Genomic DNA, 25,797 nt, shown 5'->3' on the forward strand with positions numbered 1-25,797 from the left:
TTGATTAGAGATTAAATAAATTATTTATACACTAGTTAATGAATGAAAAAGGGTTTCTATCAATGAAGTTTTTTTTAGCATTTAAATTAGAATTGTCGTAATTTTTATGTTCATATTCGGTAATATTATTTGGTTGAAATGTTTTGTATGGATTTTTAGAGTTATTGGTTTGGGATTTAGGAAGTGAGTCTTGGATTGATGATAAATTTAAATAGTAAAGATTATATAGAGATTGATTAATCCAAATACGATTAATGTATTTGTTTCTAATAAATTCTTTGAGGATTAAATGATTATTAGAATTTGGTGGAGGTCCTAGAGAATTAAAATCTCTATTTCCAAGAAATGTTAAGAAATCTTTCTATATAAGTTGAAGTTTAGTGAGTTAATAATTAATAGTTAATTTAAGAAGTACGTAAGCTTACTTTGTTTCCAAGACTACATATAAGTCTTATTTCATCAAATTTCCATTTAGATAGGGATATTCCTTTAACTTTATGATTAAACTCCCGGCTAAATAAGAAGTTAGTAGCAATTAAGAGCAAAATTTAAAGAATATAGAAAAAAATGACTTACTGAATACCAGAGCATACTGAGCATACAAATGTTCCAAAATTAATACATACATAATTGGGTCCAATTTCATTACAATTAGCACATTTTCTATTTTCTATACAACTTTTCTGAAAAGATCTCAATCTTTCAATTAATTCAGTTTCATCAAAGATAAGACTCATAGAAAGAGTGACATTGAATTATTGGGTATTATTTGTGAAATGGATGATTCTTTAGTAAATAATATTCTAATTTGAGTTATAATTTTAAAAAAATCAAAAATTCTTAGGATGTAGAGTTTATTTCATGTATAGGTTGAAGAGATAGATCATAGATTTCCATGAAATTCGACAATTTATATAATAATTTGTAGTCTTAATTTTTTTTTAACTTTTTTTTAAAATTCCCTTTTATTTTTAAATGAATTATATTTAACTTACATGCGATCAATATAAATAATTACATGCTTAATGGCAAGCGGCAAAGTTTACCGCCAGAACATGAAGAAGTTAGTGAATTGAATAAAGTAAGGTTAAAGAATAAACAAGAGAAATTGAGGAAGAAAAAAAGAAAATTATTGGTAGCAAATATATTAAATAAGGCAATTGTTATTTCAGCAGGATTGATGTATTGTAAGGAGTTGATTGTGATATTATTATAACTATTTACTCAAGTTGATTAAATTTAAAAGTACAAGAAAAAAAATTAATTAAATTTAAAAAGTGCAGAATTGGAGGTGTTACTTAAAGTGAGTATAGTAGATTAGATTAATTGAGTTGAGTTTTAAACCGAAGAAATTCTTTAATTTTTGGATGTTTTACTATTAATATAGTTTCTGGTATATTATAGGTGGACGTAATATGAATGTATTAGATGTGGGAAAATATAAAGGTAGGACATTTGAATATATAGAAAAGAATGACCCTGGATATTCAAACTGGGTTCTTAGTTTAGAGTCTCCAACAAATAGAACTTTGGAAGCATTTTCAAAATATTTAAGAAATAAGATATCAAATGGAAATACAAAGAATGAGTATGGATTTTTAGATAAGGATAATTCTGGTGAGTGTACTATTATTAATAAATCAAAAATAGGGAATAGTTGTTCGTATTTGGAGTTAAGTAAAGAGGGAGTACCAAACTTAGTAATTGACTGTAAGAGTGAAAATGGTAATTTTAAGAACCAAAGTTTATCTGGAGAATGTGTGGCAGTTGTAAAGAATTTGAAAATGGATATTATGAAAAGGGATGAGCGGAAATTTGGGCATATTGGGAATGGCTTAGGGACAATTCAATCAAAATCTGAAGTAATTCAAAAAAAAGATAGTGGATTAGATAGTGCAATATTAGAGAACCATGATGAATTAGAGGATATTTTACAAAAATGTGAAAAAGAGCTTGAATTTCTGGTTAAAAATACTACAGTTATAGCAAATGGTTTGAATACTATATTATCTTGTAAAATGAAATTAGATTGTGGTATTGTATTTTCATTAGTAAGTCCTACTATGTTTAGAATATCATCTGAAAAGAATAATAAATCTCAATTGTCTCTTCCAAAAATACTTGGGGATTATTTAAAAGAGTATAAGTCAAAAGAGAATATTACATCAAAGAAGATGAGAACTTTGCATACAGGATTGCAAGGAATAGATTTAAAGCCTTATTCTAGTACATTTACATTTCCAGGTATATATTATGAAAAGCTAATTAAGAATATTTCAGATAGATTTGAATGTCCAATAATTCCAATACCTGATTTTATATTGGATAGATTTCCAGATTTTAAAAAATATGAGATTGAAGATTTTGATGGAGATTTTGAAAGAATATCAAATTTAACTCCTAAATACAATCCAGATACAGTAGATTTACCAGACTGTAATTTATGTAAAGGCTGCATTTATGATAGTATTTGTTATAATTCATTAAATCATTTAAAATGTAATTATCCAGGATTATATAGTTCATTAAGACCATTTCAAAAGGTTGGAATTCTTGTGGGTTTAAAAAAGCATGGAAGAGTATTAATAGGAGATGAAATGGGTTTGGGAAAAACTTTACAAGCTTTGTCAATAATAACATATTTTAGACAAGAGTGGCCAGTATTAGTAATATGCCCATCTTCAATTAGGTTTCAATGGTATCAACAAGCATTAGATTGGTTATCACCAGAAATTAATAAATCAAATATAACATTAATTCGTACAAGTAATGATACGTACAGTAGGAAATCAAATATAATAATAATTTCTTATGATTTAATAACTCGAAATGAACACTTTAGATCTTTTTTTGGTAGTGATTTCCAGGTAGTAATAGCAGATGAATCTCATTTTCTCAAGAATTCAACAGCAAAAAGAACACAAATGATTGTTCCTTTACTTCATAAAGCAAGAAGAGCAATTCTACTGAGCGGAACTCCAGCTTTAAATAATCCAACAGAGTTATATGAACAAATAAATGCAATAGTAAAACCAAATCCTCAATTTTACTCGGAAAAGAAGAATAAAGCAAAAAGTAATAAGGAAGAATTAGGTACAAGAAAGAAAAGAAAATCAAGAATAAAAAAATTAGCTTCAGATAATGATTTGGATTCAAATTCAGATATAGATTCAGAAAATTCGGATAATATAAGTTTACTTAAAGCTTTTAATGGAAAAAGATTGATTAAAAATAATCAAGAAATTCAAAAACAGCCACATGTGGTTTCTCCAAAATTTCCAAGTTATTTAGATTTTGCTCAAAGGTATAGCGATACTAGAATAAATAAATTTAGCCATAGGAAAGAATTCTATGGTAGCAGAAATACGGAGGAGTTACATTTGTTCATAAGAGAATCAGTAATGATAAGACGTTTAAAAAAACAGGTTTTACATGAACTTCCTCCGAAACAAAGAAGCAAAATTCCATTAGAAATTAAAGATAAAGTTGGAATTAAAATGATTAAGGAGCTTCTTGCAGATCCTAATTGTCAAGTAGAGCTGTCAAATTTTGATGAAGATGATTCATCTTCATCAATGTGCAATCTTCACAAACTTACTTGTGAAATTAAGATTAACCCTGTGCAAGAATATATTGAATATTTATTAGAATATAACGATGAAAAATACGTAATATTTGGCCATCACCACGTAATGCTTGATGCTATTGAATCAGTATTATTAAAAAAAAGAAAAACAGCATGCAATTCAGGCGGGCCATTTTTATTTATTAGAATAGATGGTAAAACTCCAGGAAATAAGAGGGAAGAGTATGTGAAGGAATTTCAAAATAATGAAAATTGTAAAGTTGCTTTGCTTTCAATTACAGCTTGTGGCCAAGGTTTGAATTTGACAAGTGCCGGTACTGTAATATTTGCTGAATTATATTGGGTACCAGGTACAATGTTACAGGCTGAAGATAGATGTCATAGAATAGGTACTCAATATTCATGCATTAATATACATTATCTTATTGCTGAGGAAACTTTGGATGATAAGATGTGGGGAACTTTATGTAGAAAGCAGAAGATTATGGCATCAACATTAGATGGAATAGATCAAAGAAAGAATGATATTCAACATTTTCATTTTAAACAGGGTTAAAAATGAATTTTATATAGTATATATATTGAAAATTTTTATTTAAAAAAAAAAAAAGAAAACATACATTAAATTTCTTTTATTTTGTAGATTTCTCTCCAACTCTGTCAATTATAATGATAAAACCTATTAAAAAGAATGATTATAATGTATTTACAATTCTTTTTTTCAACAAATGGTCGAATTATAACTCGATTTTGTGACTGTTTCATTATATTCAAATTTGTATTTATAAAGGAATAATTTTCTAACGTCATATTTGAGAAGGTATTTGCACTAAAGTTGGGCGGGAAATTAGTGTGAAAAATTATGTTTGTCCACTTAAAATAAATATAAATGAACGAGAGAGAATAGAAAAATAAATAATAAAGTTAAATTAGTAACTAGTTAATAAATAGATATTCAATTTAAAGTTTAAGTGATAATTAATTTGTCATGAAGATATAAATGAATGAGGAAAAAAGAAATAATAGTTAATCGGCTCTGTTCTTTCTTCGTCTAATATTGTTTGAAGATATTTTACTGTCTTCATTATTTACAGTTGTTTCCTTACTTTTCTCAGAATCACTAGAATTTTTATCAGAACTTGATGTTTGATTTGCTTCTGAAGATCTTAGCTGTTCCTCTTTTTCTCTTTTTCTTATTGATGAAATAACATANAATGCACCAACAATAGTTAAAACAGTAACAATATACATTGAATAAGTAGTAAAGTCATCCATTTCTTCTGGTCTATAGAAATAAGCTTTCCATAATGCAGCTGAAGTTGCTGCTCCAATTGCTACCATACTTACATAATTAATATCATCAGACTCTGTTGAGGAAAGAGGATCAGCATCAATCATACCGTACAAGTTCCATATATCAGCAGTTCTTGTGTTATTTGTTGTTTGAATTGTTTTTTCTTCAATTTCCTCTGTTTTACTTTTATTATTATTCTCGTTATTTGAATTTGTCATTTTTATTTGATTTAAAATTTAAAAAATTAATAAAAAATAATAAAAACGTATATCGACAACTTGAACAGAAATCGTATAAATTTGAATTAAATATTCTCTCAAATAAAATTTTTATTTTATATTTTTAAACAGTTAAATACAAAATAAATCTAGAAATAAACTTTAAACAAAAGAAATATTGATTTAACCGAAATTTAATTAATATATTTTCTCCTTTGTCTACTAATTTTATTCTTATCCAATTCAAAATTTGACATTTTACCGCTGAAACCTTCATTATTATCTCTCAAAATTTTCCAATTAGTATAAATTCAAAGAGTTGGCGCCGCAAAAATACATGCAATAATCAAAATATGTTGTTGGCGCTCAAATTTACACAATATAATTCAGCGCTAATTCGTAATATAATTAATGAGGCTTTTAATTCGTACTAATTCGAAAAGAAAACAAGAAATCTTATTTTTTCAAACTTATTAAGTATTATTCATATGTTAAATTTGGTATAAACGAGTTTACAAGATTTTAAAAGCTTACCTTTAATCTAATGAATTCATTATTCATTGCCACAAAATTTATTGAATTCAATTATTGATGGTTTCCCTCATCAAACAACTTAAAAATTATTCAATAAATATATATTGAATAGATATACTTGAATTAAAACAATAATTAAATATTTGTAAAAGTTATACATAATAAAATCTATTAATTGAATATTTCATATTGGTTTCAAACTTTAAGTTAAACTTGTGTAACATTAATGCTATATACATCTATATTTAAGATCTAAAAGTGAAGTATCAAGAGAAGAAGAATAGAGAAAACAGAATATAAAGGTCATAATAATAAAGATAAAAACATGAATCTTTTGAATATTATTAAAGGTTACTTTATTATCTCATTCTTTTACATCTTAAAAAATACAAAATGCGAACCTATTCCATTAATGTATCAAGAATTAACCTCGAGGTTTGGAGAACATTTAAAAACTAATACAAATAAAGAACCTCAAATTGATACTTATAAAATTAATAATGTTTGTGATGACCCAAACAATAAGTTAGAATTTCTTATTCAACATGTACCATTGGTTCATGAAGGTTATATTAACTTGCTATGTAAATGTATGATGATTGAAAGTGAAGGAGTACCAGATTTAAATGGTAGCCAATTAAGAGGACTCAATTGTACTTCAGAAAATAATCTTATTAATTCAAATTTTGATTTTGAATATGACGAAGACTTAAAAAAACTTAAGATTGATCCTAAATTAATTCAGTCATTTAAAAAAGATTATATTGAGCAATCATTAAAATTACAAGTTATATCAAGTATTAATACAGATGATCAAGAAGAATTTTGTAAAGTGACTATGATCGGATTTAAGAATAACTTGGTATTTTTCCCAAAATTAGATACTGAACATTATTCTTTAATTGAACTTGGAACTTCATTCTGTCATTATTTAGGAAAACGTAAAAATATATTCTTTCAACATCCTTCTCCAGTTACAGAAATTTTAGAAGGAGATATTTTTCAAGATGAGTTTTATTTTTATCCTGGTTACAATCAAATTGAAGAATTTGATAAAGCAAGTAAATACTTTAATGAGAAAGATCTTTTTGAATGGGAATCGTCAGAAGTTAATAATGATTTTGATAATCAAGATGTTAAAAAACAAGATAAACTTTATGAAGATGATAATGATGATGAAGATGATTATTATGAAAATAAATATCATTTTATGTTTGAACCATTCTTAAGATTTTCTTATATAGCAAATAAACCTTATCCAAGAGTATTTATCAAATCAAATGTTCCCTATACAAAATCAATTACTGCATTGGATAGATCTATTAAAAATAATTACTATTCAGTTGCTGGAAGATGGCAACTTTCTATTACACCTGGCTATTCTAGAATTAATCAAGAAAATAGTATTTTATCAATATTGGGATCTAAATTTCATTCAATTAAAAGAGAAAAATATGTTTATGATAAACTCAAAGATATTGCATTTAGATGGAGAAAATTAACTTTTTCTGATTATCATAATGAATTTAGGGGTTGTTCAGTTGGAAGAAAGAATTCGATTCCAAGATTTAGAGATTCATTCAAAGTTTTTGATTCCACAAATATTTCTTTTAAAAGGTATCCATCTAATTTACAATTTGAAACTGTTTTTGAAGTCATGAATTCATTTTCAATGTTATCTGATCAATTTAATAATGATAAAAATCATTGCTCATATTATGGAAATATAAGAGAATGTCTTAGATTAATCAGATCTAGAATTAGAGATAAATCAATTAATTTTGTTCTAGGTCATTTGTTAATTAATTTAATATATGAAACTTGGATTACTTGGGGTAGTGAAATATGGCATATCTCTTCTCTATTTAATATTGAAAAGATATTTTTGAATTATTCAAATAATGATTATGATAAATATGATCCAATAAATTCATTATTAACTCGATTATTTAATGTACAACCTTTAGTTGACGATAAGAATTTGGATATTATATCAGTATTAAAGAATAATCTTATTAATGATAATTTAGATACTTGTTCATTAGAAATGGATATATTTCAATTTGGTATTTTATCAATAAATCCAATATTAATTGATAAATTCTGGAATTTATTTTCTACAAGTTATTGTGCGATATCTTCAGATTCTGCTTTTATTACATGGATTGCAAATAAATACTCATTAAAATTATATAATAAAGAAATAAAAAATGATGATCAATTGAAGGAAAATCAACATCAACTTAAGAATGAAAATAGTAATAACAAAAAGTTAAAATCATGGTTAACAAATCCATTACCAACATATTTTGATGAAATAGATCCAGAAATTGAAGTAGATATTGATAATGAAGTTAATGAAGAAATATCATTACCCGAAATTTTTGAATATAATGAATTGTTAGAAATATATACTAAGAATGATCCAGGAGATGAAAAAGAAAATTCTATTAATAGAAAAAAATTCTTTAATAGTAATTATTTTAGTAAAAAAAATCGATCAAAATGGATTTCGTTTATTGTAAGAAATGTACCATTTAGAGACTCAACAAAGAAAAGCCTTGAATTTAAATGTGGTATTGGCTCTTGGCCATATAAAGGTGGAGAATATTCTTGGATGGGACAATATTTATGTGAAGTAATATTTTTATCATCAAATTTTTATTATAAAGGATTTGATTTTTCAACTTATAATAATTACTATATTAAGGATAATAATAAAGAAATGAACGTACATAGTAAATATGGAATAGCTAGCAAAGATGATATGAATGAACCATATTTAAAGAAGTTAAACAGAAATAGAATGATTGGTATAGAATTTGAAACATCATATCCACATAGATGTGGAATAGGTTATTTAGGGAATGAGTCAATGAAAACATTAACACCAGTGAAAGGAAATCATTTATTAAAGATATCATTAGGATTTTGTATTTTGAATGGATTTAAATTACAATGGTTAAGTGATGATTCATTTAATATTTATACAGAGATGTTATATAAATATAGTCAAACATTAGAGAATGGATTAACATATTATGAAAGAAATGGATTTGAATTATCAGGTTCAGTTCAACAGAGAGTATTTTCAAATAGTACATGTTCTGGTATAATATTAAATGATAAAGCAATAATTGATGGAGAATTATCAAAATATAGTTTTAAAAGTCAAACAATGGAATGCCAGATATCTTTTGATCCAATAATAGTAACAGATGGAATAAAGAAGAATGAATTATTATATATGAGGGATAAATATTTTAATTTATTATATAATTTAAGATTTGGATGTGAACATATGGAATCAAAGAATAAAGGTAATATAGGAATAGATAATCATTGTTTGAATTTTTATCCATTATTGGAAAAGGTAAAATTAGATTCAAAAAATTATAAGTGTAAATTTGAATTAACAAAAGAATGGAAATATTTGAATAGTAAATTTCCAAATGAATGTAAAATAGGATCAAGAATAGGTGATTGTCATAAAAAGTTAAGGAATGAAATAAAATGTAGTAGAAAGCAAAATATTGGATGTACGATTGATTTATTTTTAACAAATAACTTTATTAAACCAATAAATATAGAAAAGATATCAATACATTTTAATCAAATTTCTTTATTATTAATGCATGGTATAAATAAATATACAAAAGATTGGAATAAAGAAAGTGTAGAATCAATACGTGATATAATATCAAATTTAGTTTCAAGTAAAGATTTGAATTTTTACTTAGAAAATGGAGTGAATGGAATATTAAAGGATAGATTATCGTTATTTATGGATGAATATTTAAAATATAGTAATGATGATATATTGGAAGAAGCAAAAGAATTATTTTCATATTCAGGAATATGGTTAGATACGCATTCAATACCATTGTTATGGAGATTAGCAATGTTTAGAATTGAGGATATACCATTATTTATAAGTAATTCAGATTTATTTAGTCGTATTTTTAAGAATAATATGTCATCATCAAATAAATCATTTAGAGTAAAATTGAATAACAATATTTCAACAGAAGATCACTCTTTGAGAGATAAGTATGAAATTTCAACAAGTATTCCACTATATTGTCCTTTAGCTATTGGATATTTTTGGATTGATAAATTTATGTGGCAAATGTATAGATTTCCAGGATCTAATTTACAAACTATTTCACCTATTTCAGAATAGAATAATTATATGATTAAAATTAATCGTAGAAAATAGTAATTTAGCGATTTATTATGTGTTAAAAATAATATAAATATAAAGATCTAAATATTACTAAATTTTGAATTATTAATTTACTAGTTTTTCTTTTCATTAATTGCTAATTTAATTACAATTTTACTTATTTATTTTAACAAAAATTAATTAAATGAAGAATTCGAATTTGCCGCCAAACGTGTTAAATAATTTTTAAGAGAAAATGTCATGCCAAAAAAGAGGCGGTAAAAAGAGAGGGAATATGAAATTAATATAGTGATATTAATAATTAGGTACTGTAATTGTAATTCGAGTATAAGCAAAAATATAATTAAAATAAAAAAAAATTGTAAAATAACTGGTGATAAAATTAAAAGGGTTTATATATATATATTTTTTTTAATAAAGAAAAATAAAATTAACTAATTTTAGAAATATCAAAACGTGAACAATGAAGAAGGTTTCTACAATATTTTCGGCAATTATTATATCGTTAATCGCAATAGGGGTTGGATTAGTTAAATTTAATTACTTAAATATTAGTGAATATGGACTTTTAGAAAAATTAATAACCCCTCAGAATGAAATACCTGATGATGTAGGCCCAAAAACTATGACAATTCAATATTGTGACACATGTGGTACACGTAATTTATATCAACAAGTACAAAGTTATTTAAGTTCAAGAGTAACTGATCCAGATTTTCAATTAATAGCAGTTAAATATAAACCATCACCATTATATCAAGGATTGAGTTATGCAATAACAGCAAGCCAAGTTGGTTTGGGATTAAGTGCATTTTTATTCCCATCATTATTTACTCCAACAGATCAACAGGGTCAACCACAGGGTGGCCCAAGAACTCATTTAATGATGTTGATATTTTTTGGAGGAAATATTTTAAGAGGTTTATTTACTAATTCAAATGCATTTGAAATTTATTTAGGTAAAGATTTAGTTTACTCAGCAATTCAGAATAATAGTTCTGGTTATGCCACACCACCAACATTAGAGCAAGTCGTTACAATATTAAATGAACATGGAATCAGTGTATTAGAAACTTTGACTGAATAAGAAAGCCCATTAAAAATATATATATTTTTATTAGCATTAATTAATTGTTAATTCAAATTATATTCATTGTTTGTCTGTATAATGCATTATCTTGAAGCTAAATAAGAGCAATTTACGGCTTTATTTATTTCTATATTAATCTATAATTTTAAAACATCTATTTATACTACTTCTACTAAATAGCTTGTTATTTTTGTTCTTTTTTTTAAAAGAAGAGGTTCAAATTTACTTTCACAAATAAATCTAGTTTTCAAAATTTATCTAAATTAATGTTAATTACTATCTTTCATTCTAATTTGTTTTCGTTTAGTATCTGAATTTTATAGAAATAATTTATTGTCCAGTTTTTTTTTTCTATAAATAACAATTAAAAACAAATCATACTAATATGAATTACTTAAATACATTTATTATCATTTAAAAAAAAATAGGCGCCAATTTTTGACACGTAATATATTGATTCAATTAAAAAGAGTTAACAATAAAGTAATCGAATGAGGGGATGGAAAGAGAGGAGAAGAAGAAGGTAAATAAATAAGGTAGAAAGTAAGGAAAGGAAAAACGAGAAAAAAGGAAATAAAAAGAAAGAAATAGTACTTATGTATGTGTGTGTATGTATGTGTGCATGAAAGGGAATAATAAATAAAATAGGGTTTTTTTTTCAAAAAAATCAAATATATATAAATAAATTAGATAAGTATTTAGATTATTTTTTTTTAAATTTTGTTTATGGGTTTATTTTGCAGATCAAAAATAATTAATTCAATAATTTATTATTTAAATAGATATTTTTCTCGATTTTTTTTTTTAATTTAAAATGAAAAAAATTGACAAATGTGGGGAATTTTAGGTACTGAAAATTTCAAGAGATTTAAAATTAAGAGAATAAAACAATAGAAAAAAAAACTTTTTTTTTTTTTTAAAAATAATATAACTGTTTTATTAAATATTATATAATCTATTAGATAAAAAGTTAAAGTAACAATGTTTTTCAGTAGTGGTAGTTTTGGAGAATCTCCATTTTCAACAAGAAATGAATGTAATTCAAGTACAAGAAGTAGTAGTATATCTAAAAGTGAATCAAATAATACATTTAATTATTTTAATAATACAAATAGTGATGGCATAGAAAATCGTTGGAATAATAATAATAATAGTTTAGTAACACCATCCAGAAGAGTATCAATAACAACAAATAATACAACAATTAATAGTAATAATAGAAATGAAAATATGAATAGAATACAAAGAATGTGTTTACCTGTAAATATATCAATGATATTAAAAAGTTTAGAATCAAGTCCATCAGTTTTTAAGATGTTTGAAAGAAGAATAAGCTCAGTTACATTAGTTGGTTGGATAACACATAGAGAAATATTAGCTTCAAGAATGATATTTAGAGTATCTGATGGTACTGGTGGAATAGATGCAAGATTTGATATAGATTCAGAGACATTAGGGGATGAAATAAATAGTTATTTAGATAATTTAAGAGAAGGAACAATTGTTAGATTAGTTGGTCAAGTAGTACCAGGTAAAGGAGATATTTCAACTTATATTAGTTGTTATACAGTATTAAAAATTGAAGAAATGGGTGAATATGCATATTATCATTCAATAGAAGTAGCTTATGTAACTAATCAATTTGAGCAAGAAATAATGGAGAATGAATTAAATATTAAAGAAGAAAATAATACATATTTATCTCCTTATACAATTTCTACTAATAATAGTAATACAAATGAATTAATGAATGAAGATTTTAATTTAGATTTAATAAAAGATATTAATGTACCAGATGATATTACTAATAAAACACATCAAATTGTATATAAAACTTTATCATATGAAATAATGAATTTAAAATCAGAAGAAAAGAAATCGCTAGGTATTAATAAAGATCATATAATAAAAATACTCAGACCATATTATGAACCAAGTACAATATTATCAACAATATCAGATTTAGAATCAAAATATGCTGTCATATATGAAACAATGGATAATCATTATTGTATTTTATAAATAATTAGATTATATTTAACTTAATTCTTCATATTTAATAAAATAGAAGATTTAAGATACATTCTAATATGTTTTGATGGATTTTCAACTTCAGGACAAGTTAATGAATGAATGGATTTTATTGGTATAAATAAAGTATTAATATTATTATAATTGGCATTGAAATTGGGGGATTTATTTGATTCTTGAATAATTACAATATTTTTTAATTGAATCATTTTTAATCTTTTATTTTTAATACTTTTATATTGTGCTTTACTAAGAAATATTTTTCTATATTCCAAGGTACCTTGAATAGTAGATCCATTAATAAGTGTAATTATTACAATTTTATAATTTATTGAATTCAGTAATAATTCCATTAAACTATACTTTTCAAAGTATCTTTGTTGTAATATAATTAATAATAATAATAATAATAGTAATTACCTAGTGCAAATATATTGTTGCTTACCTATAGTCATTTTTATATTCTTTGTTAAAAAGTATATTTGGTATTTCATAACTTTCTTTATCAAATAAATTTTGATTCTTTTCTTTTTTAAAATTCATTTTAATTTCACATACTTTTATATTAATTGATTTACTTTAGTTTTAATTTTTTTTTTTCATTTTCATAGATGGGCGGTGGGGTGGTAACGAATATGATTTTTTTTCCTAGTTTTTTTTTAAATAAAAAAAAAGAGGTATCGGATACCCTTAATTTTTTTTTTTAATAAATTAAAAAAAATAATGGTGGAAAAAATATGTTGTAGAATAATAAGCCAGATTCCATTAATTAAGTATTCAAAATTGGGAATAATAGTTAGGATTCATGCAAGTAAATATGTTTCAGAAGATGAACAACAAATTGATTTAGTTTTTGATATTTATATTGATGAATTAGTACCTTCAAAATCAAATATTTTTTTTGATATCTCTGTTAATAATAATAAAGGAGATCTTATATTATTAACATCAGAAAGTTGTTGTGTGGTAGCTGAGATACCTTGGGATAGGAATATTGGAGAATTTCAAAGAATCAATAATATATTTAATTCTGGATCTTCTTCCTCATCATCGTCTTCCTCTTCGTCTTCCTCTTCGTCTTCCTCCTCATCATCATCCTCCTCTTCTTCTTCTTCAACTTCCAATTCCAATTACAATTCTAAATCAGTAATTAACTTAAATTCTTCACTAACTAATACTAATACTAAAGGACAACATCTCATAAAGTTTAAAAGACCCTCTCATTCATATGGACTTTTTGAAGAAGATTATGATATTAATAATTATCATCATTTTAATGAAGATAATAAATATAATAAAGAATTCTATTCTGATAATTATTCTACAAATCATCCAATATTTAATAAATTAATGAATCATCAAAATAATAAATCACAGGTAACCAATGAATCTTCTTCAAAACAAGAAGATAATAACCTATATGTATATAATATACCTTTAGTTACTGGTATTATGGTATTTAATACTTTAAAAATAAAAGATGAACATGATCGAATTTTTCATTTAAATAATAATAATAAATCAAATATTATTAAATCATTATGGTATCATTTAGATGATTATATTATATTTATATTAATAAAATCCAATCATAATGATAATAAATCCACATCAAAATTAATTGTTTTAGATTTAATTTCTATTATTAATTCTAATAAAGAAATTAATTCTCAAACTTTTAATAATATTGAAAATAATTTTATTATTAATTATTTCAATACAAATAATAATAATAATCATCATCATGATAATCATAAAATTCCTGTTGATTTTGTATTTGGAAGAGGACCAGATATTTGGAATATATTAACAATTTACATATTATTTGAAGATAACACAATCTTTTCTATATGTCCAGTAATTATGAATAGAATGAAATTACCTTATTTTGCATATCAATTATTATATACAAATTTACTTGAACAAGAATTTTTATTAAATTCAAAAGATGAAATTATTGATCAAACAGATTTTTATTATGATGAAAATCTTCATAATACTTTAAATATTATTCTTGGAGATTTAAGAAATCCTATTGATGAATCTGGGAATATTATTGAAGAAATATTACAAGTTAATATATCTAAAGAAAATTTTCAAATAATATCATCAATATTAAAACCTATTCCAATTCAACTTTTTATTTCATGGAAATTAGAAAATCATGAATTTAATAATATTAAATCATTAAAATTCATTTCTATAACAAATTATCCATTATCAGTATTTATTATTTTAGGATCAAATTTAGAAATTGGTGTCTTTATTGCAAGTTATTTATCATTACCAAAATTTCAAGATAATTCTGATCATAATTTAAATCCATGTAAAAAGAATATTTTTATAATGAATAATCAAATAGATGATTTTCAATTAGAAGATATTCAAGATGAATTTAATTTCACACTTCAATGTATTCAGAAATCTAAAATACCTTTAGATTTTGAAATATCAAATAGTAAATATAATAATGATAATACTAGTATTTATGATCTAGACAAATACAAAGATAAAGACAAAGAAGAAAATAAAGACGAAGAAGAAAAGGAAAAGGAAGAAGAGGAGGAAGAAGAATTAATAAGGAAAATTATCTCAAAATTAAGATTTTATGATGGAGTACATTTTTATAATACTATTGGTACCGATACTACTAATATAAACAACAATAAACCATTATTTATTGTTGGTATTTCAACAGAAAATAATTTATTTGTTATATATATTGATTGGTTACATTATTTATTCACTTTGTATTCAACAATAGAATCTGATATTAATTATCAAGATGAGGATAATAAAGTATTACCAGTATCTGAAAACTTGGAAATCATAAGAAAATGTATTAATTCAAATCCAGAACTAAAAATACACAAGTTAATTTCTTTCAATAATATAAAAGATTATTACAATATTAATTTCAATAATACTTATTTAACTTTTACTTCAAATTATTGTATTAATAAAACCAATAGTAATAATAAAATTGACAGAAATAAAGTAGAGATTGAATTTATATATAACTCCAATTCCAATTCCAATAATAATCAGAACAGAAATTCCAAATGTTATATATTATGTAATCCAGATTATGATGAATTACCAGAAATTTCAAATGATGAAATACAAAATACAAAATCCATTAAAAAAGAATTCAATATTAAAGATTTTATAGATTTGGATAATATTGATAATGATAATAATGTTGATAATAATAATATTGATAATGAAATTACACAAGTTGATTATCAATTAAATAAATTAAATGAATATACTCAAGAATCATTATTAATTGAAATGAAGAATTATCATAATAAATTTAATTTACTTGGAAATGAAATAAAATCAATAAAAGATGAAAAAGAGATTTCTGAATATTATTTAAATGTATTAAAATTCTTGAATGAATATAATTCCAATGTTATTTTAAAATTAAATAACACAACAAAGCCAATAATTAATTTGATAGAAAATATTAAGCCCAGAATTAATTTAATAAATGAATTAAAAGAAGAGATTGAAAATACCAATAAGGAAATTAAAAAAAGAGAGGATGAAATTCAATTAAAGATAAAAAATACACTTGAATTAAGCGATTCCATTAATGAAAGAATTTTAAGAATAAAAAATTTATTCATTCAAGAATTAAATAATCACAGAATTCAATATAACCAAGATGTAATAATTCCAGAGCTTTTATTAATGCTATCAAATGTTCAATTAGAACTTTGTTCTGCCATTTTTAACTCATTTAATAGTAATTTGGATAATACTTCAATAAATAATGGAAATGATGATGGTTCACTTGGTAATAATAATGAAAAATGTAAGAATTATGATGAATTTGATCAAAATAAAATTAATTCTTTTAATAATGAATTTAATAATTATATGAAATATAATAAATTTGTGATTAGTAAATTCCAAAACTTACAGAATAAAATTCTTGAACTGAACAGAATAGTATGTAGTTATTCCAAGTAATAGGTTTATATTAATTTCCAAAAAAAAAAAAGAAAAAAATAGTGATTTCAATATAATTTAATAATATTTGTTTAATAATGGTATTAATGAGGTTATAGTGATAATAATTACAATTTCATTCTCTTCTTTATAGTAGATCTAGTTTTTGATTGTTCTGTATTATCTTCTGATTCAGTTCTTTCACGTCGTCCTTTTGAACTTTTCTTTAATTCTTTATTTAAATTATTATGATCATCTTCTGATTTGACATTTTTTAATGTATTTTTTGAAGATGTTGATGATTTTGTCTTAGTTTTAGTATTTGATTGAGATTTAGTTTCAATTTCATCAGAGATCTTGGTTTTAGACTTTGTACCAGTAGTTTTTGTTTTCGTTTTAGTATCAGCCTTAGTAGATTTATTACCTTTAACAGTTGTTGACTTGTTTGCAACTTTATTATTATCTTCAATAACCTGATTAGTTTCTGATGAGGATAGTGACTTTTTAGATTTTAAAGAAGATTTTTTCTTTTCAGTGCTTTGATTTTTTTTAATACTAGTGTTCTTTAAATTGTCTTGACTCTTGTTTTTATCTATTTTTTTCAAAACTTTCTTTTTTGATTTATCACTTTGATTAGTTTTGGTTTTAATATCATCCTTCTTTTTAGAAATAGTTTTTTTTGTTTTTAAACCAGAGTTCTTATTTATTTTGCGAGAAATTTCTTCTTTTTCTTGATTATCATTATTATTATTATTATTACTATTATCCAATAAACTATTTCTACCTAAATATGTATAGCCTAATAAAGATTTAGCTAAACTTGTTAAACCAAACTGAAGTTTATTTGAACCAATTAATCCATTTCCACCATCTTTTGGTGTATTATCAAGATAAGTTTCTTGATTTAAATGATCATTTTGCGATTCAAATACTGAGTTTACTGATTCTAAGTGATTTTTCTTATCATCATCATGATCACAATTATCATCATTATTCACATCATCATCATTAACATTATTATTATTATTATCATTATCATTATCATTATCTTTAGCATTAGTATTAACTTTAACTTTATTATTATCTTTATCTTTCTCTGGAATGTGTTCTTCATCATCTTCATTTATACTAATAGAATCTTCTGTTGTTACTTTGTCTTTGATCATTTGATCTTCATTCTTGTTATTATTTTCATCATTATTAATTATAGAATAAGATTCCCTCTTTTTTATAATATTATTATACGATTTCTTTAAATTAATATATTCATTCTTTAATTCCAACAGATCTTTATTTACATCGCTAATTTCAGAATGTAAACTTTCAATTATATTATAATCTTGATCAATTTTTAATATAATAAAATTCTTAAAATTTTGTATATATTCATGCAATGTCTTAATTATAGCATCCATTTCCATATTACTATTATCAAATTTTACATTCATTATGGTCTCATTACCTATTTTTCTCTCAATTTCCAAAATTGAATCATAAAGTATGTTTTTTAATGGTGTTAAATATTTTGAAGTAAAATTATGTTTATATGAATTCTGAAAATTATTAATTTCATCATTGAGTTTTGTTATTTCATAACATTTTAATTCATAATTACCATTTATACATTTATTTTCTTTTAATATATTATTATTATCTTCTTGTAGTTTAATTATTTCTTTTTTTAAATTATTAATTCTATCCATATTTTCATGTTTTTCAATTAATAATTCATCAATTTTCTTCTTATTATTTACCTCATTTTCAATAAACATCTTTTCTTTATTCTCTAAACTTATTATTCTTGTTTCTAAATCTTTTACAGTCTTCTTCAAAAAATGTATTTCTTGATTCTTCTCATTCAATCTTTTTCTTAATATCTCTGACGATTCAGATAAATAATTATTACTTTCCAAGTTAGATGTAGAAACCATTGTTGAAGAAATTAAAGATTCAGAAAATGATGAATCTAGTTTAATTTCATTATTAAGTTTAGTTGAATGTAACATATTTTCATTCTGTGTTGATAAATTTGATTTCAAATTCTCATACATTTCTTTTCGTGGAGATGTCGGTAATATTGGAAGAAATCTTGTCTTCGTACTTAATGGAGTAAATATTGATGATGTACTAACATTCAATTTATTATTATTGCTACTTAAATTACCTATTGAACTTTCAAATCGACTTGGTGTCATACCTAATGATTTTATTCTTACTTGTGATTTTGTTGTTTGCGGAGTTCTTCCATCTATATTATTACCTAAATTATCATTAATTCCCCTTACAACACTTTCTCCAAATATACTACCACCACCATAAGCATCATCATCAACTTCTTTATAACTTTTAATTGAATGAATTCCATTTCTAATATTGAATGGAGTCAATATTCTCGTATTTTCTACTGATGATAATATCATTGTTGCATAATTATTATCAGTGTTTCTTGAATTCCCACTTTCTCTGTTATTAATACTATTGTATGGCAATGGCGGAGGAAGCCCTGTTGGACGTGACGGAGATATATGCATTTTTTTTGATGGTGATGCTAAACCATATGTTCCTCTTTTTGAGCTTATTTCAAAATCATTTATTTCGTTATTTTCTTCATTTAAATCTCTTATTCGTACTGATGGAGTTCCCCCCAATCCAATACTATTACCAATATTACCAACTAAAGATGCTAGTGATTTTCTCATTTATTAATAATTAATTAATTTACTCTGTAATCAACCCGTATACATTAATTCATAGAATGTATGTAATATTTGAAACTATCTTTTATTTTTTCTTTTATTATTTATTTATTATTTTTTTTAATTAAATTAAAAAAAAACTTGGTATTAATTTTTTTTTATTTGAATCATGAGGGGCGCTCTATTTCCTATTTTTATATTACGTGGAGATTATTGAAATTTGCTATTAATAATATACATGCAAATATTAACCCGCTCAAACACGTAATTATCAAATTTTTACATGTATTTTATAATTTAATTTAGCTATATAATATATAATAATGACTAATAAAGGCTCTAATTAAGTAATTGAACAACGATAATTAAAATAATAAAATTAAAGAAAATAAAAACATTTCAAGTGTGAAATAGAATAATTTTACAAAAAAAAAGAAAAAAATTAAATCTATATTTTAGTAATTAATGAATAAATTTGATAAGAATTTATGAAGCAAAATTATTAAAACTAACAATAAAGTATTAAGTTCTTTTTTAGATTAAATTTTTGAAAAAAAATTAAGATTGGTTAAAAAAACTAATCATCAAATAGATTCCTTCTTGAATTAGTATTGGATGATTCATCACCAAAAAGACTTGGTTTCTTTTCTGAATTGTTTCCATTATCACCAACTTGACAAGCAAACAAGGAATCCATAATTTCTTTACGTTTTATATCAGCTTTCATTTTTCTTTCAGCTTCTTCTCTTTGTCTTCTTTTTTCCTCCTCGATTCTTTTTCTCTCAGCTTCTTCTCTTTTCTTCCTTTCAGCTTCTAATTTCTTAAGTCTTTCAATTTCAGCTCTTTTTTCAGCTTCTTTTTGACTATCCCTAATTGAATTAGAGTTCATCTTACTTCCATTATTTAATCCTGCATTTCCAAAAATATTATCATTATCTATATCATATTTTTGTAAATAAGAATTTTGACCTAAAATATTATTGTTGTTATTATTTGAAAATAATTGATTTTGCCTAATATTACCAATATTTTGACCAAAATTACGATTATTATTATTATCAATCACATAATCTGAACCAACACCTAAATTTACATTATTCCTATCATTAAATTGAGAATATTGATTACCATTATTTGATTGAAAGGAGACATTATTACCATTAGATAATGATTTCATTTTTGTATTGAATAGTAAAATTAATTCATTAAGCTTATCTTCAATACTATTTATTTTATTTGTCAAATTTTTTATTTCATTATTGTGAATTTGAAAATTATCTTTTATTGTTGTTGATAATGTTTCACACATTATATTTATATCATTATATATTCCCTGGTTATCTATCATTCTATTTAATAATACATTTTCATGATTTTCAATTTTCTGATTTGAACCTAAATTAATTTCATGAACACTATCATATGCTGAGTAATTTGCCATATTTGATCCAAAACTATTATTCACATTAAATATTGAATCATCAGTGAAACTATTTTGATCATTTGATAATAAACTTGTTCTACGATCTTCACTCTTATCTAATCTCTCTGACATGTTATTATTTTGATGGCTATTTTTATTGTTATTGATTTCACTTAAAGTTAAGTCTCCATCTAACGTTTCATTAATAGTTACTCTTTCTTTATTATTAATTTTTAAAGAGTCAAATTTTGAATCTATTGAATCTTTATATAACTCTTCTTCTAATTCATCAAATAAACCCTTATTACTTGAGTTTTCAGGTAAATTTGAATTTATACTACTTACTGATTGTCTATTATTATTATTATTATTATTATTATTATTAAGTGAGCTTGAATAATCTATTATATTGGTTATATCCAAATCACTCCCATTATTATTCCTAATACTCTTACCACTACCAATACTCACTCTGTGATCTTCATTAATTCCTTGATCATATTTTTCATTATTCCCCTCATTAAATAATGAGTCAATATTATTTCTCATTATTGATTAATAATATTGCACTTTTTCACTTGAAATATTAAATTATATATCAGTAATCTTAGTAATAATATTATAAATAATTTTAGAATAAAGAATATAATATATTTCTTTATACAGTTTTTTTTTCAATGTTTATTTCACAGCACTTTTCTTTTTCTCTTTTTATTTAATCTTTAAATATTTATTATTAATATTTAATTACGAATGGGCGGGAAATGGGGTTTCTGCATTTATAATATATTTGTGTGATATTTAGTAATGATATTCTTAAAAATGAATATTTCAATATAAACAGAAATTTTTATTTATTACAAAAAAAATTCTTTTTCATGTATTCTTTTGTAAAATAAAGTAAATATTTAATTACATAAATTTAAAATTCTAAATAATATATTAAAAAATTGTTTTAATTGAATTAAACAGAGTTGCCTTTTGATTTATTCTTATCAGATTTTTTACTTTTCTTATCAGATTTTTCAGTTTTCTTTTTAACTTTAATTATATCGTCTTTACAAGTGATATTTTCAACATTTGATTCAAACTTTTGTTTTGATTTTGTTTTTTTTTTATCTTTCTTTGAATTGGAAGATTTACTACTTTTGCTAGAAATTGATTGACTTTCATCCTCACTATCAGTAGAAAGGTCGTCTGAATTTAAATCTTCATATCTAGAATCATTAATATTTGTTGACAATTTATTTGCAACATTATTATATGCATCTTTCCACCAATCTGACCAATCTTGAGAAGATTCTCTTGTAACTTTTGCACCAAGTCCTAAATTATCACTCTTTTTTTTTATTTGAATACATTCTTGCATTCCTACTTCTTCTTTTCCAAGACCTTTTCCTTCCGTCCAACCCATTTTTTGAAGCAAATTTATACCAATATTTGAAGAAAATGGAATTGCTGAATGTAATCCTCCACTATTCAATTTATCAAAATAATTCTTTGACATTTTACATTTAAATATATCAGCTATAAACTAAATAATATTAACTTATATTAAAATATTATTTTATATCTTCTCCTTCTTACTTAAATTATAAATTTTGTTTAATTAATTACAAATCAATTTTAATAATAACTTTTTTCTTTCAAAATTAACTTAATTTATATTAATTTTGAACTATATTTATTCTCTTAATATTCTTTACTATAAAATAATTCAAATTTGTATCATGGAGATAAATATATGACCGGATTTATAAATAAATTTTCTCAATTCCTTTTAATGTTATTAATTTTAATTTAATTAATCTATTAAGGGAAAAAAAATCATCCAAAATGTAAATTTAGACCTTTAATACCTCCAACTATGAAATATTTTTATATTAATAATAAAAATTACTTTAAAATTACGTGTGGCGCCAAAATAAATTAGATAATATTATATAAAATATAAATACAAGTGGAAATAAAACAGAGAAAAAATAATCAAATTGATTAATTAGTGTAATATCATCTAAAATTCCTTCTAATAATAATAATAAAAAAAAAGAAAAAAAATCAATAATGTAATACCTTGAATTAAAAAAATAATAATAATTTTGTTTCGAATTAAATTTCTTCTTCAAATTTATATCTGAAAAATTCATGTCTTAGAGCCATTTCAGGGGTAGGTCTTAAATTAGGATCTGGTCTCAAAATATATCTAATAAATTTGGCCAACATAATATGTTTTTTATGTACTAAATTCTCAAGAGGTCTACAGTCATTAACTCTTTTAATAGAAGTATTGCTTGAACTTCCTTCTGGCCAATTTAAAATATATTTATACTCTTCACTAGGGTGGTGGTTATTATTATTACTGATTTTTAATCTATTAACATATTTCTTCCCAGATTTACTACTATTATAAGCTTTTTTAAGCATGTAATCAGGAAATGGTTCAATAATCTTTTCAATCATAGCTAAATGTTCCATATGTTCATGTGTTTTAAATAGTAATACACCTGTATAAAGTTCCATTAGAATACAACCAAAACCCCACATATCACTAGACATATCCCATCCTAAATCTAAAATTACTTCAGGAGCTCTATATTGTCTTGTATTAATAACACTACCATGATAATCATGTTCATAAGTTGCTGCACCAAAATCAATCAATCTAATTTCAGGACGTACTGGTCTTCTAATTAATGCACCAGGATGTCTTGGAGCATTTACCCATATATAATTATTATCAGTAAATAATATATTCTCAAGTTTAAGATCAGTATGAGTTAATTTCATCTTTCTTAAAAAAGATAAAGCTAATAAAAATTGTTCTGAAATATTCTGAATATCAGCAAGAAAGAAACCTCTTGAACAATTACCATCTAAAAAATCAAATAAACTTGGTCCAAGTTTTTCAAATACAAGACACATATTTGAGTTATTAAATAAAAATGCATTATATAACATAACGCAATATGAATATTCACCAAATTTATCTTCCATATTAATATCTCTAAGAATTTCTGCTTCAATTTTTGCTGCTGATGTATATCTTTGTACATCTCTTATTACCTTTATTGCAACTTTTCTTTTTCTTTTTAAATCTTCACATTCAAAAACTCTTCCAAAAGTACCTTCTCCTATAATATCTAATATACGATATCTTGAAGTTAAATATTGTCCAACATACCATTGAAAATGTTCTATTTCATCTGAATTTGTATTATTATTATTATTATTATTATTATGATAATTATTATTCATATTATTATTATTACTATTATTATTATTATTGTTGTTATTTCTATTACGATATTCTCTAGATAATTCATTATCTTGAGAATAATCTAATGAATCATCTGAATATCTAACTTTTTTATTAGAATTATTATAATATGTAATTGAAGAACCACGAGAATCATATGATCTATATTCATTAATTCCTATATCTTTATATTTTAACATTCCACTTGCACTACTTAATCCTCTTCTTTTCTTAATTTCATTATTATCATAATACTTATGATAATAATTACTATTAATATTATTATTAACATTTTTACTATGTAACATAATATTATATCCAGGTTTTAATCCATAATTTGTTATATCATGATTGTTATCATTATTATTATCACAATTATTAGTATTTATATTCATATTCATATTTATATTGTTATTATTATTTCCATAATATCTTTTTTGATAGTAACTATTACCATCATTACTATAATTTATATTGTCTAATTGTTTTTCTGTTGATGCAACATATAGTGTTTCATATTCATACTCTGGCATTAAATTTATTCTAGAAGTATTAATACCAGAATTTGAATTATTAATAATATTTCTATTTCCAACATATGTATTGTTTATTTCATTCTTTCTATGTTTAATTCCTGTTCTTCTACTTTCATAATAAGTTCTTTTTCTATTATTTTGTGGTAAATCTACATAATCATCTACATAATAGCTATTCATATATTCATTACCACTCATATTTCTGGATATTTCATTATATTTATTATTAACATTAATATAGTTTAATCCATTTCTGAATTTTGTTCTTTGGTCCATATTTAAAAATTTAATTAATTATATGTAATTTACATAATATATTCAAATTATTAATATTATTAGATTCTTTATAAATAAAACTTTTAATTTATCTGAATCTTGCATTTATTAGGGTATTTATAATCCCATAATTTTCATTAGCATTAATATAGTCACAATAATACGAGAATTTTTTTTTTTCTTTTCTTTTTTAATTATATTTCCAAAAAAAAAAAAAAAAAAATATAAATAAAATAATTTAATTAAATTTACCAAATCTTACTTGAATAATTGATATTGCTTAATTTTAATTTGAAATTTTTACAGTAAATGTTAGTATAATTCACTATTGGACTTTACTATATATTCTATTTCGTTTTTAACCCTTACTTCCTTGTATATTTATCTCAACAAGAATAAATAATAAACTTGGAAGAGAACATATATATATATATTGTTTATACTTGTACTTAAAACTCTAATATATATTTATACATTATTATATATAAATATATATTCTTATATAGCATTGTATTTATGATATATTAATTATTATTATATTTATCTTGATTATATCTTTTTTTTGATTTTTAAATTGTTTTTAATTTTAATTTTTTTTCTTCAATTATTTTACTTTATTACTATTTATTTTTATAATATAAATTTATTTTATATAATAACAGTCTGGACTGTACAAAAAGGCGGGAATTATGGGTTAAATTATATTATATA

The 25,797-nt window shown here is 23.2% G+C and overlaps 12 protein-coding genes across 12 annotated transcripts; 5 read left to right on the forward strand and 7 right to left on the reverse strand.

Moving 5' to 3' along the window:
• Positions 1-31: 31 nt before the first annotated feature.
• On the reverse strand, positions 32-737 carry cgd5_140 (ARF GTPase activating protein, putative; the record flags this gene model as incomplete). Its single annotated transcript, XM_001388210.1, has 3 exons — positions 32-361; positions 426-513; positions 577-737. Coding segments are annotated over 3 exons (579 nt in total), but the record flags the coding sequence as incomplete, so codon positions are not given.
• Positions 738-1,415: 678 nt separating this feature from the next.
• Positions 1,416-4,142, forward strand: cgd5_150 (HARP like SWI/SNF ATpase; the record flags this gene model as incomplete). Its single annotated transcript, XM_625979.1, has 1 exon — positions 1,416-4,142. The coding sequence occupies one exon, from the start codon at positions 1,416-1,418 to the stop codon at positions 4,140-4,142; it is 2,727 nt and encodes a 908-aa protein (XP_625979.1).
• A 470-nt stretch (positions 4,143-4,612) lies between these two features.
• cgd5_160 (hypothetical protein) lies at positions 4,613-5,098 on the reverse strand (the record flags this gene model as incomplete). Its single annotated transcript, XM_625980.1, has 1 exon — positions 4,613-5,098. One exon carries the CDS (start codon positions 5,096-5,098, stop codon positions 4,613-4,615), a length of 486 nt encoding a protein of 161 aa, XP_625980.1.
• An 859-nt stretch (positions 5,099-5,957) lies between these two features.
• cgd5_170 (hypothetical protein) lies at positions 5,958-9,815 on the forward strand (the record flags this gene model as incomplete). Its single annotated transcript, XM_625981.1, has 1 exon — positions 5,958-9,815. The coding sequence occupies one exon, from the start codon at positions 5,958-5,960 to the stop codon at positions 9,813-9,815; it is 3,858 nt and encodes a 1,285-aa protein (XP_625981.1).
• Positions 9,816-10,281: 466 nt separating this feature from the next.
• cgd5_180 (hypothetical protein with signal peptide) lies at positions 10,282-10,905 on the forward strand (the record flags this gene model as incomplete). The annotated part of the gene is made up of 1 exon (XM_625982.1): positions 10,282-10,905. One exon carries the CDS (start codon positions 10,282-10,284, stop codon positions 10,903-10,905), a length of 624 nt encoding a protein of 207 aa, XP_625982.1.
• A 984-nt stretch (positions 10,906-11,889) lies between these two features.
• Positions 11,890-12,930, forward strand: cgd5_190 (hypothetical protein; the record flags this gene model as incomplete). Its single annotated transcript, XM_625983.1, has 1 exon — positions 11,890-12,930. The coding sequence occupies one exon, from the start codon at positions 11,890-11,892 to the stop codon at positions 12,928-12,930; it is 1,041 nt and encodes a 346-aa protein (XP_625983.1).
• Positions 12,931-12,950: 20 nt separating this feature from the next.
• cgd5_200 (hypothetical protein) lies at positions 12,951-13,292 on the reverse strand (the record flags this gene model as incomplete). The annotated part of the gene is made up of 1 exon (XM_625984.1): positions 12,951-13,292. The coding sequence occupies one exon, from the start codon at positions 13,290-13,292 to the stop codon at positions 12,951-12,953; it is 342 nt and encodes a 113-aa protein (XP_625984.1).
• Positions 13,293-13,662: 370 nt separating this feature from the next.
• cgd5_210 (hypothetical protein) lies at positions 13,663-16,920 on the forward strand (the record flags this gene model as incomplete). Its single annotated transcript, XM_625985.1, has 1 exon — positions 13,663-16,920. One exon carries the CDS (start codon positions 13,663-13,665, stop codon positions 16,918-16,920), a length of 3,258 nt encoding a protein of 1,085 aa, XP_625985.1.
• Positions 16,921-17,027: 107 nt separating this feature from the next.
• Positions 17,028-19,598, reverse strand: cgd5_220 (hypothetical protein; the record flags this gene model as incomplete). The annotated part of the gene is made up of 1 exon (XM_625986.1): positions 17,028-19,598. One exon carries the CDS (start codon positions 19,596-19,598, stop codon positions 17,028-17,030), a length of 2,571 nt encoding a protein of 856 aa, XP_625986.1.
• Positions 19,599-20,172: 574 nt separating this feature from the next.
• Positions 20,173-21,567, reverse strand: cgd5_230 (hypothetical protein; the record flags this gene model as incomplete). Its single annotated transcript, XM_001388211.1, has 1 exon — positions 20,173-21,567. The coding sequence occupies one exon, from the start codon at positions 21,565-21,567 to the stop codon at positions 20,173-20,175; it is 1,395 nt and encodes a 464-aa protein (XP_001388248.1).
• Positions 21,568-21,982: 415 nt separating this feature from the next.
• On the reverse strand, positions 21,983-22,552 carry cgd5_240 (G patch domain containing protein; the record flags this gene model as incomplete). The annotated part of the gene is made up of 1 exon (XM_625987.1): positions 21,983-22,552. A coding segment is annotated over one exon (570 nt), but the record flags the coding sequence as incomplete, so codon positions are not given.
• Positions 22,553-23,127: 575 nt separating this feature from the next.
• Positions 23,128-25,086, reverse strand: cgd5_250 (serine/threonine kinase-1; the record flags this gene model as incomplete). The annotated part of the gene is made up of 1 exon (XM_001388212.1): positions 23,128-25,086. The coding sequence occupies one exon, from the start codon at positions 25,084-25,086 to the stop codon at positions 23,128-23,130; it is 1,959 nt and encodes a 652-aa protein (XP_001388249.1).
• Between the last annotated feature and the right edge of the window lie 711 nt (positions 25,087-25,797).

The sequence above is a fragment of the Cryptosporidium parvum genome, chromosome 5 (genome assembly GCF_000165345.1).
Source record: "Cryptosporidium parvum Iowa II chromosome 5, whole genome shotgun sequence".
NCBI classification, from domain to species: domain Eukaryota; phylum Apicomplexa; class Conoidasida; order Eucoccidiorida; family Cryptosporidiidae; genus Cryptosporidium; species Cryptosporidium parvum.